This window comes from Bombus pascuorum, chromosome 2 (genome assembly GCF_905332965.1).
Source record: "Bombus pascuorum chromosome 2, iyBomPasc1.1, whole genome shotgun sequence".
Classification (NCBI taxonomy): domain Eukaryota; kingdom Metazoa; phylum Arthropoda; class Insecta; order Hymenoptera; family Apidae; genus Bombus; species Bombus pascuorum.
The window spans coordinates 4,787,762-4,808,900 of NC_083489.1; the positions used below are offsets into that span (position 1 = coordinate 4,787,762).

The following is a 21,139-nucleotide window of genomic DNA, read 5'->3' on the forward strand; positions in this document are numbered from 1 at the left end:
ACGAGATATATTATTTTAGTTTTGGGTTTATACAAAAAGCCCTTCGTGCTGTTTATTTAACTTAACGTTCTTTATCCATCTTTTCTTACCACGTCCTTCCTCTGTTTCCATTCCGGAAGGAGCATAAATTTTTTCAACACACTTCGAAATTTCCGCGGAATTAATATCTTCGGAATTACACGGAATGCTATTTTAATGATAATTTTTTGAATTTCCGAGATCAAACGAGATTTCGGCTTCGTGATATTAAATTATTAATTACGTTAAAGTAACATAGTATATGAAAGTAATTATAGATGAAACATTATCTTCTCGAATAAGTTATCGTATTACTCCTTTATTATCGTGTCATTTAAATTTTTTAAATCAAATTCAGTTAAATGAAAATTAATTTCAATATCGATCGATTAATTTTAATATTTTCCTATCTTTTTTTATTATTATTTACATATTAAAACTCTTATTTAAACTGGCATAAAAATTCTCCAACTTTTACACGTTTGTTAAGTTAATCGTAAAATATCATCATAATCACGTATTTATTACTAAAATTACGTCTCAGATTTTCATTTCCAGGTTAAATAAATTAATTACGGGAGAAGAAGTTTGGAAATATATAATCATCGTAGTTTATAATTTATAGAAATACTTTATTGGACTAGCGCTTATGCTTTGGTTACAATGATATTTACGATATCTAGATATTATAATAATCGATTTTCAAACATAAATGAGTAGATAAATAAATAGCAGAATAGTAAAGCACCCTGCAATAAATAGATTTTCTCGATTATTAATCGATCTATGTAGTACTCTTGTGAACGAAGAAACTTCTCGTTGGCGAGCAAAAGGTTCTTCTTTTATTTCTCACAATATTCTCTTTAATGTCTTCACTGACAGATGTATTAGAAATAGGAAAGTTGTGGCTCGTGATTATGACGCAGTGACACGCTCTGATGTCCAGAATGATGGAAATTCTGGATCTCATGGTTTGCCTGCTGACCACGGTACTGATTAGAACTAGACGACGTTGACGATGACACGTTACAACTGTTGTTCATCAACATAGAAGCGTTCCCACCTTGAAGAGCAAACGGCCAAGACTATAAAAAATATTGAGAAAAAATTTAGTCAAAGCTTCCTTTCAAATTGTCCATTTTTTCGACCGAAGAAACGTTAAAGCGAGCTCGAGAAGCTCGTATCGTTCAAAAACGTTTTTCTTCTGCGCGTAACAAATTTTATCTGGCGATTTTGTGATATAATGAACGTTCAATTTAGAGTTAATTTTTTACTATAATTTTTTTTATGCTACCTTGAATCATTTTCAATCTTCCTTTTATTAAAGAACAATTTTGGTCGGTCGTAAAAACAAGAAGAAGGATGTAAATTCGATTGGCCCGTAATGCAAAAGGAATAAACGGTTGTTCTCCAAATAATGGAACTAACTAAAGACGGGTAGAAGCTTTGAGGGTGATTCGATCCACCTGGAGAGACGTAAACAGAGAACGTGTCTGCGAAGACGACGCGTTGTGACGCCGACTGGATCCACCTGGATTCTCTGTTATTTTACGAACTCGTAATCGTGACACTGAAAATCGCAATTATGCAGAAAAATCGACAATTTGCTCCGCTTATTTTTGGATGGTTAATGTAGTTCCAAAATTTGTATAATAACAATGTTTAAGGCAAATAACTTTGAACATTAAAAGAAAAAAAGAGTCTTTTAATTTTAACAATACTATATTATTATATTGTTGTATTATTATTATTATTATTGCGTTGAATCGATTCTTGCGAATGATCACACAGTTAAATAAAAATCTTCATATTTTTATCAACATCAACATATTCACATGTTACACGTCATCTTACGCGTATCTTCTAGTACATTCACTTGTAAAACCCATGCTGAAATAATGACAATTTCGTATTGTCTAAAATACATCGGAGCTTCAAAAATCCTTCGGTTTGTGTATTTACTTGTACAGATCATCTTCTTTTACGACTGAAACTCTTCAATCATAAGAAGTAAAAATATCCACATTAATGACTGCAATCTATTTAGGACACTCAAAAGGGCGATAGTCGGTCGAAAACTAATTTTTAGAAGCTGATCAGACAAAATAAAGAGAAATTGATGGTATGTATCGAAAGAAGCAGGAGAAACACAGTAAGCAAATAAAGAAAATTACAAAGTAAAAAGAAACGATTGTTCCCTGAATTGTGAAGCAATCGTAGAGAATACGAGAAAAAAAGAAGACAGTGGATAAGATAATACGCACGAAAAAACAGGAAGCTAATAATAACTTACAATAAAATACAAAAAAAAATAAACAATTACAATGGAAAACTTTCAGAACACACTAAGTAATAAATTAAAAACCATACTACGCTACGTTACATCAAATCCTATCACACGCGTTTCGATTAACATAAACATTTTTTTAGTGTTTTATCGAAACAATTAAACTAAATTGCACAAATAAAACTTACCAACGCCAAAGATAAGGATCTGGTTGTCTCCGAGTGCGCATCCCCGTCATCTCGCAGAACCGCTCGAAGATGAGCAATGTAAGTAGCTGCTAAACGAAGGGTATCCAATTTGCTGAGCTTCGTATCAGCTGGTACCCAAGGTAAAGTTGTCTTTAATCTACAAAACGCCTTGCTGAGCACTCTCATCCGAGCCCGTTCCCTCGCATTCGCCGCGTTTCTTGGCGCACGACTGTCCAAATCGTCTTTACTATATTTTTCTTCCGAAACGAATTCCTCTTCATCGGCTTCCAACGTCGGCGTCGAAGCTCGTCGCTTGCGTGGCATTTTCTGCAATTATTAATTGCTTCATTTTACTATGCAAATCCTTGTATATTAATTTCCTTCGAACCTTGTAGTTACAATGTCGTAATGAGCTATTTTAATCATTTAACAGCATCTGCAGGGAACAAGTTTCTTAACAAACGAGTTTCTTGAGATTAAAAAGAAAAGAAATAAAAGAAGATTCTAACTTATTGGAATAAGTAAATACGTAAATACACGTAATTAAAGATAGCCTTGTTCGGGAAAGAAGATATTACTCTTGAGTTACGAACTTTTTTCACTCGTTTAAAATCATGTAAAATCTTCACTGATGTAAAATGTTAACGAGATCGAAGCAGAAGTTCAGAGTCAATTTCAACAGAAATTCCTTTCGCGTGTGAAACTTTGCGATGATTTCTTAAGATCCAGACAATAGAAGATTCGGTACACATGGAACGTAAAGAAATCCTTGGGAAAGAATATGTTGTAATTTTCTTCACTGTTTCGTAAAAAGAAAAAAAAGAAAAATAATAACGAGATCGAAGCAGAATTTCAGAGCACCAATTCCTTTCCAAGCGTTGAAACTTTGCAAGGGTTGAAGATGGGACACCTCACCTTTGTCTTTCTTCCGACGAGTTTGATTTTTTCTTCGATCTGTATTATTGGAATGCCACGATAGCTCGCGACGCTCGCGCGAAACTAATTGTACGTCAAAACTGTTAGCCAAGAAGAGGAGGACGAAGAGGAGGACGAAGAGAAGGATGCTTAGAGGAAACGTAAGAAAGAGAAAAGAAAAGGAACATTGGCAGGGAAGAGGGAGATTTGAGACGCCTCTGAAAATCGGGCGGAGCTTTCTGAACAGTAAAAGCATCTTCCTTCGGCTTGGCCACGGCCTCCTCTTTTGCTTTTCCTCAAAGTTCTCGCCCAATCGTCTAGTTCTGCGTCATCTGCAGCCACCTGGTCCATCCTTTCCTCTTCTATCCTCTTTTGGAGCGCATATCCACGAATAGCGCTTTTTTCGTATGGAATTGACCTTTGCTCCGAATGTTTTTCTTCCGGATATCCGTCGCGTTTTTTTAGGTAGTTATTGTCCCCTAAAATCCTATTTAATGTAATTAAATGCATGAATTGAAAGTTAGATGTAATTGAGACTGATTTCAGAAATTAATATTTTGCCAAGGTTTTTATATTTCATTGGAAGATAATTCTTTGGTAAAAATTTGACAATCTTTGCAATACGTATAGTTTTTATTAAATTTTCGTAAGCCGCTGTACAATGATTTCATTGTTTATGGATAGTATAGAATAAAGCCAATTTTATAATACATTGAACGAAAGATTTAAAGATAATGATAGAAAACTTATTTTATATCCTTCGATTTTTACTATTAGTTTTTTGAATCGTAACAAAATTTAGTAAAGTATTTATTCAACAAAATTCATTAACAACAATCATTTAGTGAGAAAAATTCGTTAATTCTTCAGGATGGATTTCTCTTTACATAGAACTATCTTTAGTTATCTCCTATATTCTTTGTTACCATAATCTTAATTTTGCTTCGAATTTTTTCCTAATTGGTAATTACTTTAAAAAAAGATTTATTTTCAAATTTTTATGAATATCCTAAATACGTATCTTAATTAAATCATCAAATTAAATTAGAGGTATTTGTCTCGTGATGAGATTAATTCTCTATTCCTGTTTTCTACTCGGTGTTACTATTTTTTCTCTCTTGCAAAGATTTCGTGTGGGAGGAAAGGGCCGATTGATCTATTAATCCGGTTTAAATCCTCGTGAACGGGCCGTCGACCATTTCGTTGAAAGGAGGATTCGAAATGGATCCTGTAATACGAGGTTTGCGGTGACCCAGTTGATCCTACTTATTCTAAAGCAGGAGTTGACTTATTGCTCGACAGATTCGTGAAAGTTCCTTCGCAATTTGACTCCTTTCCATGTAATTGCCCATGTTCGCTTCTTAAGGTATTTGTAACTAAACATTTGTAAAGGACGAAATTTCAAAAGTGTGAAAATTACTGTGATCTCAGATTTCATGGAAATACATTGATTTATTGATACATTCTTATTCACTAAAATATTAAACTAGTTCTCAAATATAATTTTAGTAATTAATTCTGAAACAATATACTGTAGGTATATGGTAATATTTAAAGATCTAAATATATCATAACGAATATTAAAGATTAGAAATAGTTTAAAAATATTTTTAAGAGATTACAAAATGATTAATTTCAATATAATAATTGTATGGTGTCGACAAATATTTTTTACGTTTGCGTGATTAAGAATAATTATACGTAAATAAATATTATTAATATTCCACTAAATTGTTATTGAATTATTATTTTTCGAAGAATGGTTACAAGTAAATAATATTGAAGTGAAATTATGCCTTTGATAGAAATTATGTAAAATTTAATAAACATTTTTCTTTGGATACATATTAAGTTTACATCAAGAATCATTTGTAATAAAGAAAGGTGGTACCTAGACATGAAAAATAAAAATATTACATAGATAGATAAGTCGAAATTATTTGCTGATTTTCTGCTGTATCTTACAGTTATTGACATAGCTTCACATAGATGTCGACATTGCATTTGTCCGAGTGAAATATAAGTTGCTTGCAAAATTTTTTAAAGATACTTTATTTATAATAAAGTCAAATTGTTTATTTCTTATTAAATTATAATACTTTGCCTAATGCGAGCGTAATTTATTTATACATACGTATACTATTGTAAATTCACGCAGGATATTGTAGTTTGGAGTTTCACGAAAGAAGGCGCTCGATGAGCAAGTAAATATGGCTGGTTAGATGCATCGAACGCATTTGCGAATCGTGAGTCGATTCGTACTCTTCGGTTGTTAATTTTTTGTGACTTTCTCACGTGTGGTAATGTTTCATTTGTGTGTTTCTAAAATAGTAATAAATTTCATTCAAAGTTTCTCAGTATACAACGATTAAGCGACGAACGACGAAATAAAGATAACGTTCCGAGTATTGTAACGAACGTTCCGGAAGGTAGTTCATCGTATAACTGAATTTTTACACGATCGGTCGTGTTTTCGAGAAAATAAGTAAGTACTAAAATATCCATAATCAATAACTAAGCTATTGACTTCCGATTATTAATGGAATTGCGTACTTCAAAGAGGTTAGGTTGTATATTTGTATACGAAACACGATGAAGTTTATTTTGTGAAAACAATTGTTTGTGTATTATTTGAGTCCAAAAGTTTATCTTTTTTTTATTAACAAATGCTGTATAAATTCTTGTGAAAGCTTTTAAAGTAAGTGTATATCTAAAATTTTATTTTACAAATAATATAGATTCAAATTTTTCAATAACTCTTTGTTAATATAATGGAACATTAAACTATGATACTGTGTTGATTAATATAGATTGGATTCGATAAATACATAATATGCTTTCTTTATAGTTATCATAAAAGTAAAGTTTTAATTATATAAGTATGACCGAGGAACATCAATTGCCTTCTGACTCTGATGAAGATGATGAAGATTATGTTCCTGATGGTGCAGACAGTGAGCCTGTGTCTGAAGTAGAATCTGAAGGTGATGCAGAAAGTGGTCCTGAGGATGAAAACGATGAAAACAAAAGAGAAACAACAAAGAAAAGAGGAAGAAAAAAGAACAAAGTCGTAAAGTCTAAAATTAAGAAGCATAGAAGAACAAGAAAAAAAATAGAAGACGAGGTTGATGAAAAGCTAGAAGAGGAAGAGGAAGAAGAAGGATCGAAAGAAAAAAAAGAACTTACAGAAGAAGAAGAGAAAAAGAGAGCTGATTCTCTTTGGGCTGACTTTATGAAGGATACAGGTAAATAATTTAAGCTATAAATTGATTAGCATTCCTCAATTATACGTACATTGCTGTTATTTTATCCATTATTGTATTTTTAATTTTTGAAGCGACGGTACCTAAATCAAAGCCACAAAGTGCGTCAAATAAACCAAAAGAGAAATCGCCACCCATAGAAAAGCCAAAAGTAGAAGAAAAAGTAAAGATAACTAAAGTATTTGAATTTGCTGGTGAAGAAGTGAAGGTTGAGAAAGAAGTTTCGATAGACTCGGCAGAAGCAAGACTATCTTTATCCTCCGCTGAAAATTCTGAGAAAACAGGAAACCCTGGTCCTCCTGCAGGAAGAGGATCCGGAAGGGGTAAAGGTTTTAAACGGGCTGGTTTGGGAGGTATTTCTTCTGTCCTTGGTCAATTAGGAAAAAAAGCGAAAATTAGTACTTTAGAAAAGTCCAAGTTGGATTGGGACAATTATAAGAAACAAGAAAATTTAGAGGAAGAGATTAGTACTCATAACAAAGGTAAAGACGGATATTTAGAACGTCAAGATTTCTTACAGAGAGCAGATTTGAGACAGTTCGAAATTGAAAAGCAGTTACGTAATGCGAACAGACGCAGTACACGGTGAATTTATATTTTCATGTATACGTATCTTTTCCCTAACAATGAGAACCAGGGATGGTATCGAGATAAATACCTTATTAGACTTGCCAATTGTCGGCGCTTATAGCACCTATTTAATCGAATTGTTTAAACTCTTATCAAATATCTCATGCCATATGTAAAAATGTGATTGCCTCGCTTGGCTTGACAATCGACTGGATCTGTTTAAGAAGCGGTTGAGAGCCAATTCTGTGAGAAGAGACTGATCATTCCAATGTATTGAAGATAATATAGTATGTTACGTAATAGTTTAATTTACCATCCGCGAGCTTCGTCTCGATTCATTATATCACAGAACTTCGCATCGAAGCAGGATGTTTGAAGCTTGGTGCTTCAGAGACCGACGATATACATATATTTTAACAATAAACAAGCTCCAGAGGTGTTTTTTTTTTATTCCATTTCAATGGAGAAAGGATGATTGATGCAGTATAAATAGTGTAGGTATTTAATAAAATGTCGTTTGTATGATGAACGAATACATACAATGTGTATTCGAGTATGTATGAGAAATAATCATGACATTTTTCTTCTTCATTTACGATCACTGCCTTGGGCGAGTCACATGGAACATTTTACTATATTTATAGACGAAATACACACGATTTAAAAAACGTAGATTGTTGTTACAGATATTACAATTTTATATTTTTTCAGCTGTACCTATTTATGATACTTATTTGCAGAATTACAGCATGACATATCTACGAAGATGTAGCGTGTCAGATTATAGATTTAATTGTTAGAAGAATATTAATTTGAAAAAAAAAAAACGATCTTGAAATTCTCAAAGCTCAGGTTTATAGATTTTAGAATACTTATAAAACAGTATCTTACGGATATGTACGAAACTTCTTTATGCATATGGACTATTTAATATCGTAAAAATAAAAGATATACGTTAATATTTAAACACTCATTTCATTTTTATATTTTTGTGTATCGTATCTTGGATTGAATAGTATTGATTGACGTAATAGAAAGTATCGAATAGATTGTTCATTGTTCTTGTCGTTCATATTATATGCTCCGCTTGGCGATGTACTTCTTTTTTCTTTTTCCTTAGCATAAAGCAGATTCTTAGTTCGTCAAAGATCTTGGAAAAAATGATTCTCACTGGACGCTGCTTAATACCTTCGTATGATTTATCGATTTATAATTTATATTCGCACTACTTAATAATTAAGCGTACAAGCCATTAGCTCGTAAATCGAAGATATGTCTCAGTCCCGATGCAAACGAGTGGTTTTTGTCGCGCGATACTACGCAGGCGTTTTTCGATCACTATTAATCACTCGTCTGTAACTATACGTTACAATGCTGGCGAATGTTCTGGCAACATGCAAAAGACTCGTGACGAACAATTTTCTCTCGCCTCGAGCCTACGAATCATAACTATGGGTCAGCTCGTTCGTCTACGCCTTCTTGTATGTATAATTCAGCGTGTTTCTGAAACACGCGAGAGATATCCAGCACGACAAAATCCATTCGCTTGTTCATCGAGTTTTCGAGCACTTACATTGATTTTGTAAGCAAATACAAACGAAACATTTATCAGAAATACCATTTCATTGTTACCCTTATTTGCAGAATTTCACTTTCCTCCTCTCCTAAAATAAAAAGAAAAAAAAAATAAGTTCAATAATATAATACCGTCTGCTTACTCATTTGTTTTCGCAAATGCTTACTGGCGCATTTTGACTTCGGTTCTTCGAAGAAACTTTCGAGTAGCATCGCTCGGTGCATGTTCTGCATGTTTGCTTCTTATTATGTCTAGGTTTGAAACAAAAATATTAATAGCCATATTTGTTCGATTATTACCATTGTATATTAGTTTTTCATACCGACGGAAAGGAAGTTCAAATTGTTGTAGCTTCCTACGTAAATTGGATAGTCCTCTTGCAAATATGTTTCTCTTTAGACTAAATATCAATTATAAAAATGTTATTCTATCTGTTATTCTATACATAAAGAAGCATTTATGTATATATTATTTAATTGATCCTAACTTTGGTGTAGGTGATTTACAGCGACATTGTCGTGCCGATCTTCCTCTTCCAGGATTCGAATTTGGATTATTTTTTGGATTGTTCCTTGGATTATTTCTTTTCTTGCTTCTATTTTTCTAAAATAGAAACTTAATCTCTTAAAATTATGTTATTAGTATGAAAATTATTTTTCTCTTGAATTATAATATGAAGTTACTATTTTTATAAGAAATAATGGATGACTATACTGCCTCTCTTTTGTTGATTAAAGTTGGTTGCTTTGCATACCCTCTTTCTTATACAGCAACAATCATCATATTTTGAAAGCATTGGGCACGTCGATGGACATTTGCAATTCTTCCTTAGATCTTGCGAACTGGATCCTTTGACGCATATACAGAGAGGCGTTTGGTTCTTTTTCAACGTTTTACATCGAGTTCTTATGCGCTTTTTCTTTCTTGGCGGACTTGCTTGCTTGCGAGCTTCTCGTATTTTGCGACAGTGGCAAACTCTTTTTTTGCGCGATCTACAACAGATCGACCTCGATCTGCATGATTTTATCGATTCTCTGCTTCTTGTACTGTGGTCCAAAAGTTAAATACGCATGAATTACGAGGAAAGTCCTTTTTAATTCGACGCATGCACAGTAACGCTCATAATTATTCTAACACAGGCAAACTTTATAGTTTAAGACAAGTTTTATTCGAATTTTATGTAAAAATTGATAATTACGACTTTATTAGGTATTTAGTGTTTAAAATCAGAGAAGTTAATATCTTCTTTTATATATATTTTATATTGTCTAGTATAAATTCGAATAAAGAAGTTATAGTAGAACCAGAAAATGCTAATTGTACTAAATTTTACACTTTGATCTTTTTTTACACTTATTTCACTTAAACGGTACATTAAAAAATATTTTCTGTCTTCCAAGTGAACCATTAGTTCTTCCTACATTTACTTCTCCAACATCATAAAATGGGTGTTACATAATGTTATTAAAATGCATGATGAGTATAATATTATTCGACACGTTGATATAGAATAATTACGAGCGATTCTAAGTACATTTAATTATATTTCGAAATCCATGCGTGTTTATTGTATTAGGTAAGGTGTTAATTTTAACGACTGTAGTAGATATTCTGTGAATCACTGAAATGGCATGGGAATGAGGATCTTAAAGAATGCAAGATCGTAAAGGATCTGTCGCTACGATGCTCCTTGCAAAATATGCAGGTGGCTGCAACAAAGACTATAATTTATTTATCACCCTCTCACCGTGTCCTCGACATCGATGTTGAACTTTCTACGGTCGATCTCGAAGCTTGGCACATTTTGCTGGAAATCAAATGAAAATCTTTATTCATAGAACATACCTTTTTATTTATAAATCACGTAGTTTATATCTTCGTCGCATAGCCATAAAAAAATAATTGTTGAAGTTACAAAATCATTAAAAAAAAAATGCAACGCTAGGATTATCTAAAGTACTTTCTACAACTCGTTGCGCGACTGCGTTTTCTTGATGTAGTTGTTCGATCCTTTGATTTGCTATTACTCGTAGGGCGATGCCTTAAACGATAGAATTTTTGCATGAAAAATATTCATACCAATTTTACAATTATTTTCAAGTACCTTGAAGGGTGTCGATTCGTTGGACATACAGGATCTTTACAATTTTTCTTTTTCATCTTTCGTTATTTTCTGTTAAATTTGTATCTGGATTTGATAAATATTCAAATAGAGCATGTAGTATTAATTTTGTTCTATTATTATTGCATATTTTAAATAAAATCTGTATCGATAGTACGGTTTATTTAAAAAATCTTATTTTAGACGCTCGTATCTATTTTTCATTAACCTCCTGATTTCACGGAGGACTCAGCGTTTTCTTCTCTTTTTATTATATCGTACATTTTCTTGAAACCATTTATTCATCTTAATAATTAATAGCAATCATATCCAATGGTAACTTTCTTTCGTTATAATTTATCATCTTCATTTTTTTGTATTTTAAAACATAAATTTCATGTAACCTATTGATTTCACGAGTTGCTCTGACAGGTGATCTTGTCGAGAGTATGTTTGAGCGTTTCGAGTGCAATTATCGCGAAAGCGGATTCAATCATATCTCATTCACGTGATATATTTGTGTGATCTGAGTCAGTATGGTTATCTTGACGTTTCAACATTAGCTAATTGCTCGCTCAAATATCTTATCCGCAATATCGAATATTGAGAAATACGATAGCGGTGACAATACAAATGATTAAAAATTTGCCAATGCAATCATTGCAGCTGATTTTTAGAATTTCACTAGATATCATTTTTCCGATAACTACACATCTGCCGATTTCGCAAATAATTTCTCAATATTCCCTTCGTATTAATTTCGCCAATTAATTACATCCTACCTTTATCTTCTAGAAAGAAGTTTACATATTTTTTTACAGATAAATCAATTTTTTATCTTTAACCAAATTAATTAAATTCGCCGAAAATACAAAATGTATGATCATCGGTATAAGTATAGCAGCAAATCGAACACTGGAACAAGAATATCACGCTAACAAAATGAAGTTGTTCTTGCAACCTGCTAAAAAAACCAGCAAGAAATCTGCCGAAAAAACGACCGAAAGAAAAAGGAGAAACGAAAGAGTACGAAGGAACTTGTTCGAGTCGTGAGCTTCTCCAAAAAAGGGTTCCTTTTATCGATGCGTTAAACGTGGCCATGAAAACATCTCTGACAGCGTCTCTGACAATAAAATTGAATTAAAATCCACTTTGTGACTTATCACGATGGCGGAATCATGGCGGAAGCAAGCAAATGTTCGCTGCGGGTCGAATTAATTAACCGACATGTTGAGTATGTAATCGGTTTTGAATGAAGATGTCCGTGAAACGCGAGTCACAAATTTTTAAGTATCGGAGGGCACGTTGCTTTTTCTCGAGCGGATCGCAACCGCGATCTCGAAGGTGTCGCCGACGTCGTAAAACCGAATTATGATACACCGTGCGATGAAGATAAAAGAAGAGGGCGAAAGAGGAAGCCGCGCGAAGCGGAGGTGGAACGGTGCGTGGATTGTTGAACGTGTGTGCAAAACGGCAGCAGGATTATCGACGCCAGTCTGGCGGCCGTTAGTTGTGGCCTTGCCATCGGCAGTTTATTCACGAACCGGAATATCTGTTCGACCGTACCTTCGGCAACCTCCATACGTTTCAAAACACCTCGAGCGAGCCTCTCTTCTTTTGCGGAGAGAGAGTGCACTCGTTACTTTCCCGATTCCTTGACGAAACGATGCATGTGCATACACGGCGAGATTATTTCGATCGACGGATTAAGTACCATGCTGCTGCGGAACTCGTCTTTGTAGAATAGATAGAGCCGGTTTGGACATAGTTTCGTTGATGTTTTTGACGGTAGTTGAATATATGCATGACGATATAAAAGAAGTTTTGTTAGCTTGTTTTTAAAGAATTTTTAAACGAAATAAGATACATATGTCGTTTATCGATAATTTACTGTTTCATTATAATCATGTGTGAAGTACGATAATGACGAAATGGCCATCTCTAGCTGCTTTATAAATGCGTGCTCGTTCAGTGACAATTTTTATAATTTTTTTACGTAATTCCTATGTTATTTGTTCATTTTTCTATCGACAATAAAGAAATTTCTTCCTAAATTTTTCATTGTTCGAACAACAATAGTCGAACGATAATAAAACTTGTAATTTTCCTTCTGTTTGCACAGCGAGTAATTAATTTTTTAATAAATTGTTTAACGATAAGTTTTTATTATCGTAACAAGTTATTGAGGCATCGAATGTTGTACGATAAAATTCGATGATACGTACTACACGATTGTTGCCATAAAACTGCCATCACGCTAATAGAAAACAAATGTAGAATAAGGTAGAGTTCTATTTAAGTGCTTCATTTTTATATTTGTTAAATTTTGTTTTATAAAACTCTGATAGAAGACTGAATATCAGAAGATAATGCTAGTACTATATCAACGACGAGGAATGTCCATTAGAGTCTTATAAAAAATTATTGTATTACAGTACGTAGATATTGAGAGTGCTTTGTTTCTCATTAAACAATTTGAGGGAAACGATCAACCAACCTTCTTCCTCATTTTTGTTTAAATGCCCGTGGCAATAAATGATAATAGGTCGTTATTCGTCATAAACGTGTCCATCGATAAAACGTTAATCATATGCTTGGTTATAATTGCAATCTGGAAAGAAATTATTTGAATATATTATATCGATGAAAAATAATTTGATGTAGTAAATGTGAATTATATTCGTTATTTTCTCGCTGGTTTGTCGTGTCAATATACGTGCATACGTGGTAAGATTAGCACGACCGTTGAACCAATTATTTATATTTGAAGAAGATAATAACTGTTATTAAAGGTGTTATTTTGTACGATAAAGTAGAATTTTATTTGTTTTGTGGTGTAGATTATAATTGGCTACACATTCGGAATACGGCTAGTCCGAAGATATTGTAAATGAAAGTGTACTGATTTAGATATTGTTAGCTATATTTAATGTTTTTAACAATAGAGGATATAGAATTTGATTAATTTAAATAGTAACGAAAATTAGGTTTATCGTAGTTTGATAAATATATACGATACTTAGTAAATATTTGATAATTCTATTAAGCATTTGCAATTTAACGAGGCTAATGGATAAAAGAATAAGTTGGGCTTAGCAACGACCCATAAATTTTTTAGTGAAATTAATACAGCAAGATCTAATTAGAAACGAGTTTTCGAACATTTCAAATGTAGGTAGCATCTCTTGCTTTTGATAATTAAAACTTTTTGTATTTCTACTAAATTTTGTAATCGATAGAGAGTAAAATACTGTTACAATTAATTGTTTCTGAAAGGAGAATTTTTATATTGACTTTGCTGTACCAATGTAAAGAAAAAATATAGTTACTTCGCGGTAACTTCTAACATTGTCTCAAGTCTAAGGACTCCAACCCTGTAGACAGTAACTTAAAATAACCAAGCCCTTAAACACCTAAAGAAAAGATGTTCATAAGCGTCCGAATACTATTATTAGTTGCCCAAAAGTCTTCTGGCGGAATTCAACGGTAGTGTTGCTGAAATCCGCGCGAAACGAGACGTTCCAGGCGTCTACGTTTAAATTTAAACTCGTTCCAAACGCTCCCTAACAATTCCTTCAGGACATTTCGTCGGAACGCGCGTATTGCGATAATCAACATATAGACACGTACACGTGAACGTGCTTTATTACGGGCATTGTTATGAAGTGTTAATAATTAAGAGTCGGCTGGGCTTTACGCGAAAACCATTACCGTCTATTTTTAAGCGTCGCGAAACGAGGCTTCAATGCGTTCACGAACGCCATAATGGATCCGCGTGAAAGGATATTCTTTGTGTTCTTTATTGGGCAAACTGTAACGAGCGGCGGACATGTTACGCGCGCTTTATAACGCATTGTGAAAACCGTCTTCGCGTTTTTTCGACGACTAGAAAGAGAACTTTGAGCCCCGAGGTTTCGCGGATGATAATTACGGTAAAAGGGAATTTCTGCAGTTTTCGTGGTGGTAAGAGCGCGATGGACACGAAGAAAAAGGAAAAGCTCCTCCCATCCTGTGTTTTATCGAATAACAAATTACAAAGGGACGGCTGATAATAAAACCGTGCACGGCGAGTCCAAAGTAAATTACACACGGTTGATTGCACGGATGATCTAAGAGCAAATTTACGGGAACGGATCGGGGGGAGGGCTGTTATTTCGTATAAAAGATCGGGACATTACACATTCAGCAAAGAAATTATAATAAATGCATAGAGGGAAAACGCGGCTCTTCGTTGCGTGTTTTGTTAAGGTCGTTTAATTCTGTTCCGGCTCCGGAAAATTGCTCGTAATTCTTTTCTCACGGAGGAAGGATAAGCTGATGGATCACCGCAGGAATTATATACAGTTATAGGTTTGATCTTAGTACCTTATAATTAATAACGTTGCCATAAAGAATTGTTATGTACGATAAAGAGATAGACGAACGAGTTTAGTATCGCAATTATAAGAAATATATATGAGGAACTAGAATTTTTAATTTGTAAATTAGAGAGAATTTTATTCTACTGATTAATATCTATTGAGATAAGATTTAACGAAGACATTGTTCAAAACGCTAGACCCTTGTGGTAACGCAAGCATTACATTTAATAGTGACAGCTATAATTGAAATAAGGAATTGTTCAGGTCATTTTTGATGCACCGCAGCTACGATTCGATCTCATCTTCGTTTAATAGATGATAATATAAATAAACAAGTGTAAATAAATAAGTGAGAAAACGAAAACGTTTTTGTTTCTTTCTTCGCGATCTTCAAAATGAAGCAGAAGCAAGCAAATCTCTGCAGGACATTTTTCTTAGTTTATCGTTCCCCTTCGCGTTTAAATTTGAGACTTCCTGTATATAGTTCTGTATATGTATTTTCGACACTGTAATTAACTGTATGTACGATCTTGGAACATTTCTATACTATTTCCTATATTCAAACGATCAATACCTTTGTCTAAAATTGTCCTAACAATAGAAGAAATAGATTTTACTTGTTCGTTGAAAGTAAGAAAAAAATAAAAGTGACACCCACGATTAGTCAAATCTTTCTTTACCGGACCTTCGATTCTTCTTATTTCTATTCGATCATACATATGCAAAAGATGACTTCGTTATATACCCGCTGTTAATTTACATAATTGGAAGTACGTGCCTCTTTTTTCTCTCGTCAAGCGAACAGAAGCTGTCCAGCAACGCGACAAACTGAGGATAATCAATGCTATCTCTGCTCGGAACGTTTCCCTCGGTAAATGTAATTTCGGTGCACCTGAAGGAATCTGCAAGGCAAAACCAGAAGATCTATTTTCATCGCCGTCCCTCTTTCACGATCGGGAATTCACTTCGGTTTCGACGATTTTTTTCGAGGAGGTCGCGAATAAAATGCAGTAACGTACTTAGCCAAGTACTATTCATACACACAGTGCTATTCATACTTGTTAATTATTGCGTGTTTCGTTTTAAATTTTCTCAGTTCACTTTATTTTTTCGAACAATTTTACGGTGCATTTCATTTTGCTATTCTGGAATATAACGAAATTACTCATATCACGAAACTACTTGTTTATTGTCGAATCGTTAAAATTAAGTCGAAGTTAAAACATCGAAGTGAGATCGTGTTCTTTAGTTGCCTGTGTAACTTCTGATTCGTGCAATGATAAAGGAAAGAAACATTAAGCACAGACGTAAACGGATATTCCGTTACTGGAAAATTTCCGGGGTGCTGTTACAAGCTGGCATACCTTCTGAATACGCCACTGATAAAATTCCAGGAATTCCTTTTGCCAGAAACAAACTAGACGAGACTAGCAATAAGATTGATTTGCACTACCAAGATTCCAGCGTCTGGTTTTACCTTGCGTGCCAACCAAGCAGCTCGGAATTAAAGTTTATCCTCCACTTTTATTTTCACCACTACGCACGAACTTGTTACTTGAAATTATAGCAACAAGCGTTCCAGTTCCTGTCAAGATGAAATTTCGGGAAAGTCTATTTCCAGAGATACGATATCTTCTATACCTTTCTTAAAATAAATAAAATTGATCAAATATGAAAGTTTATGTTTATGTTACATTAGTATGGAAATAGAATGATTTTATATACAAAATATGATCGAATATGTAGAACGAAGTTTTCTAATGTAAGATTTTCTTTTCTTTTTCTAGAAAATTAAGTTTGAAAAATATCTCGACATACGGGTATCTAAACTTTAATTGTACGAAACTTTCTATAAACGAAGATTTCTATCGTTATTAGACTTCTCTAAGAATAAAAAGTTAACCACTTATCATCTTTATTCATTTCTCTTCTCATTTTTAACTGACAATGGTTTATTGATAATGTTATACGGGTGGTCGTAGTTTAGGTGCATTTATATTCAAAGAATTCTCAAACGTATACTATTACAAAAAATTATAACTTATGTTACATTTCATGAATATATAGTATGTAAGTCTCATTTATTCGAATCACGCATTAAATCATAGGTCGAGTATATTTCTCCTATACATCATTTTGCATCAACAACGAACTTGTACTAAAGAAACACTTCAATATCGAGGCAGTAACGCGAAGTCAGACCGAAACTCGACTATCTAGTTCATTTATCAAAGTGTAACATTTCAACCTGGTAAAAATCATAATGCTAAAAGCGTCCGTGGACGTGCTGTCCGTTTATCTGGCTAGAAATTTTTTCGCCAGTCGAATAGCCTAGCGTTGAGCGTAGAATCGGAGCACGGATAAGGCCGGCTCGTTCCTGAAGAGGGGGAGGGGGCTAAAGTAAAAAAGAAGACGTCCACTCGAAAACGCAGAGACCACTCGTGCCTAAAAGCACTTGGATCGGTATGTGGATCAATTATACCAAAGAAACGTGGTACGAATTAATGCGTGCCAAGACACAGGGCGTAAGAAAGGAAAGACGGGCTCGAAGTGGAACCATTCGACTCCTTTTTGTCATGTCCTTTCGTACTTAATTCTCCTCCAATCCAACGACACAAAGCGTGCATCGCCGTTGCCATGTTTGTTTTAACGAGCCATCGAGATGAAATAATTTCATCGACTAACGACCCCTGACACCGTTCGATGCTCGAACAACTTGTATTTCGCGTGTATCTAACTTTCAATTAACTCACGGAAATGTACCTCTCGCGCGGTATATTTCTCAGTACATCTTTTTTGCTCTTTCCTATTACTCTCCTTCTCCTTCGTTCTCTTTATCTTTTTGTTTTCTTCTGTCTTACGGTAAAATTAACCTCTTGTCTGACGTCCCTCGATCTTCGCATAAAACGAACGCTAAGAAAACTCGCTCCCTCTCATCATCGAGGAACCGTATTTCCGTTTTGTACTCATTATCGTTCTCTTTCTCCTCTTCGATTTTCCGTTTCGCTCTTTTTTTCCCCGGCCAGTCTCTCTGTCACCGATGGGTATGCCCTTCGTTCTCGTTTAAAAGGTTATGTTTTATGAATGGAGAGAGATAGGAAGATCGAGTCGGTTCGCGGATCTATTCCGCGGCGCAAAGGGCACGCAAAAAGCCGTCGAACGGGGGACTTTAAAAGGAAACAAGCTGAAATTGCCGTAGCTAGCGTAGCACCGCGTAATTTGTGTCTGTTTGCATCTTTGTGCGTCTGACGCTGCTTCCCGCAAAGGCATCCCCTTTGATCGCTTCTGGTTAATGAAAGAGCATTAAAATTCTATGGAAGTGCTTCGTTTTTCTTTGATAATGTGGAAATTGATAAGTTCCTGTATCGATGTTGACGGTATTATCTAAGGAAATTGCTCAATGTACATAAATTCTTACGATTAGCGATGTTCGTTCTTTCCCTGTAAGTTTTACGATTTTTATGGGAAGGCTGATTTGTATAATTGGCACCGATAGAATGTGAATGTCGATTTCCTTCAAGTTATTTTAAACTTACCACTTAAAATCACTTAAAAATTGTACTTTACACACGAGTGTGAATATTCAATCAAACTTCTCGCTCTAGGGGAAGGTACTTCGTATTTTTAATTTCAATACAAACACCGATCTTGTAATTATAATTATTTCTTCGCTTTCCGAGTGAAGAATTTTATTCTGGTAAACGATCAAGTAAACTAATTTTTAACGTTGTACCATGTTATTAAAATTTACTTTTCGAACTACTAACAGTTTCTAAAACTGCGATGCTGAATTACAAAGATCTGCCTCATAACTTTTGCACTATATATATTTCAAGTTACATATTACTAAAGAATCGAACCTTTGTGTAACGTGTGTCACACTATGTAGCTATTTCTCAACTATTCTTTATACTACATTATATTGTACTTTAAATTTGATAAGTAATGTTCTAACTATGCCAAACAACCTATTCCTAACAAACAAAGTATTTCTATACTTTCTATGTATTTCTATAAAAATGTATGTCCTAATTAAAATTTAACGCACCTCGATGTTATTATTCGTCAGTACACAAATATTTACCGAAGCTACATTCACTAGAAAATATGAATATAATTAGAAATTAAAAAAGTTCGAGAACAGACGATGCGATATCAAAACATCCAAAGAGCTGCACGATTAAACTACATTATACCATATGATCGATCGTTTAAGTGGATATTCCCTTGACGATGGACCGTTACTGTTCAACAGCTTCTTTTCCCATCTTTCTTTCTGTCTTAACGTCCCTCCGTTACACCCTCCGTGTAAACGAACTCCCTTTGGCTAAACGCTTCTTGGTGGCCACAGAAGACAAGCGTGTCGAGAAGACGTTCGGTTTCTTTTCTCTCGTCAGAGCTACCCTTTTCATCTCGCTCGCTCTTTCGCTCTCTCCTTTCTCCTCGTTCGAGCGAGCATGTTTTATGGATAGCCTTCTAGAGCTTTCGCGGCGCCAGCTCTTCCATAGATACATCGACCGGTCGTTGTATCTACTGCTATCATGAGCGAGCCAGGAACGTAAACGTAAATGAGACATTGGAATTAATAGCGAGTGCCCGGTCTCCACAATGTCGTGAAATTTGACGATGAATTATTTTGAAAATGATCGCCGGATAATACCATTCTTCTATGGCGGATTAAGGTAGGACGTAGAAAGTCAGTAGGAAGTGAATTTGTATCGATCCGTGAAGATTCTGTAATTAATTTATCTTTTGTCTTGGTTACGTAAAGCAGATAATCTGGGAACGACTGTTTGCTAATAGAAAATGGGATCTATGAAAGAAAGTGAAATTTCTGAACTTTGATCGATCGTGGATATTGTGTGAATAGGAAGGAACACTTAGATAGAGTTTAATTGGTTTTTGAAGCATTTAGTGTAGGATTTATTAAAATATAATTGAGCCACTGAGAATCCACATTGGCCAATTGCATCAATTGAAAAGTAGAGAAAAGCCATGATATACGAATGCTCTTTGAGAAATCGAAGTTAATCAGATATTTATCGGATACGTATCAGATATTTATAGAATCTCTCTAATGATACTGAGCATGAATTTCACGATGATTTAATATTATTTATGTTAAAGTTTACTTTTGTTCTAGATTCATCAGAAAAAGTTTTATCAAAATCTGAATATTTTTCATTTTACGATATAATAAAGATTATTTAATATATCGATATTGATATGATTTATATATTGATAGGAGATAGAGAATATACAAGAAAAGATGAAATTATAAAAATCAGAAAAACGAATATTATAGATACTATCTCGTTTATTAAATTAGTCATTTACATTGTGTTAAGATATTACTTAGCATATCTTATGTTTTATAGAATAGTAAAGATTGCTTATGTTAAGGAAATATTTTGAAGTACAATAAATGGAATATTAATGTATATATTAATGGAAGGTGAGAAGAGGTGGTTTGTGATTGACTGATTATAAAAATTGAACAAGTAAAAAGGAATATATGTAAGGATGGAGTGAAATACAGTGGAGTAACTGGATGGAATAACTGTAAAAGTAGAAATATATTTTCCTGAAGCATTCGTAATAATATCAGAATAATTTTGAAGATTGAATAACAATCTTATATTAGGAAGAAAGAAGTATTACAGATATTCTGTTATTATTCATTAGTAATTACATACCCAGGCATTTAATAAAGTATATAATAAAATTTCTCCTAATTAGTTTAGTCATTGTCTCCTTTCCTAATAGAACGTTATGATATGCGAATACAAGACATTCCTACAAGTGTGACGTGTATCTCGAAATTGTCAAGAGTTCATTTAATGACATGTGATGAATGGAA

The 21,139-nt window shown here is 33.9% G+C and overlaps 2 protein-coding genes and 1 long non-coding RNA gene across 5 annotated transcripts; 1 reads left to right on the forward strand and 2 right to left on the reverse strand.

The window, feature by feature from the left end:
* Positions 1 to 629: 629 nt before the first annotated feature.
* LOC132904717 (transcription factor 21) lies at positions 630 to 3,574 on the reverse strand. Its single transcript, XM_060955430.1, has 3 exons — positions 3,409 to 3,574; positions 2,494 to 2,820; positions 630 to 1,103 (listed from the first exon to the last, which is right to left on the reverse strand). The coding sequence occupies exons 2-3, from the start codon at positions 2,815 to 2,817 to the stop codon at positions 906 to 908; spliced, it is 522 nt and encodes a 173-aa protein (XP_060811413.1). The 5' UTR covers positions 2,818 to 2,820; positions 3,409 to 3,574; the 3' UTR covers positions 630 to 905.
* A 2,019-nt stretch (positions 3,575 to 5,593) lies between these two features.
* On the forward strand, positions 5,594 to 15,643 carry LOC132916691 (craniofacial development protein 1). 3 transcript variants are annotated; one of them, XR_009660168.1, is made up of 4 exons: positions 5,594 to 5,893; positions 6,257 to 6,653; positions 6,746 to 7,735; positions 11,740 to 15,643. XR_009660168.1 is itself a non-coding variant. In XM_060976910.1 (3 exons), the coding sequence occupies exons 2-3, from the start codon at positions 6,290 to 6,292 to the stop codon at positions 7,258 to 7,260; spliced, it is 879 nt and encodes a 292-aa protein (XP_060832893.1). In that variant the 5' UTR covers positions 5,594 to 5,893; positions 6,257 to 6,289; the 3' UTR covers positions 7,261 to 8,856. The 3 variants fall into 3 exon arrangements, 2 of the variants coding, with proteins under 2 accessions (XP_060832893.1, XP_060832894.1); XM_060976910.1 differs by lacking the exon at positions 11,740 to 15,643 and having other exon boundaries at positions 6,746 to 8,856; XM_060976911.1 differs by lacking the exons at positions 5,594 to 5,893; positions 11,740 to 15,643 and adding an exon at positions 5,907 to 6,106 and having other exon boundaries at positions 6,746 to 8,856.
* On the reverse strand, positions 8,672 to 9,069 carry LOC132916692 (uncharacterized). The gene is made up of 2 exons (XR_009660169.1): positions 8,984 to 9,069; positions 8,672 to 8,905 (listed from the first exon to the last, which is right to left on the reverse strand). It is a non-coding gene; the product is annotated as an uncharacterized LOC132916692 (long non-coding RNA).
* Positions 15,644 to 21,139: the final 5,496 nt, after the last annotated feature.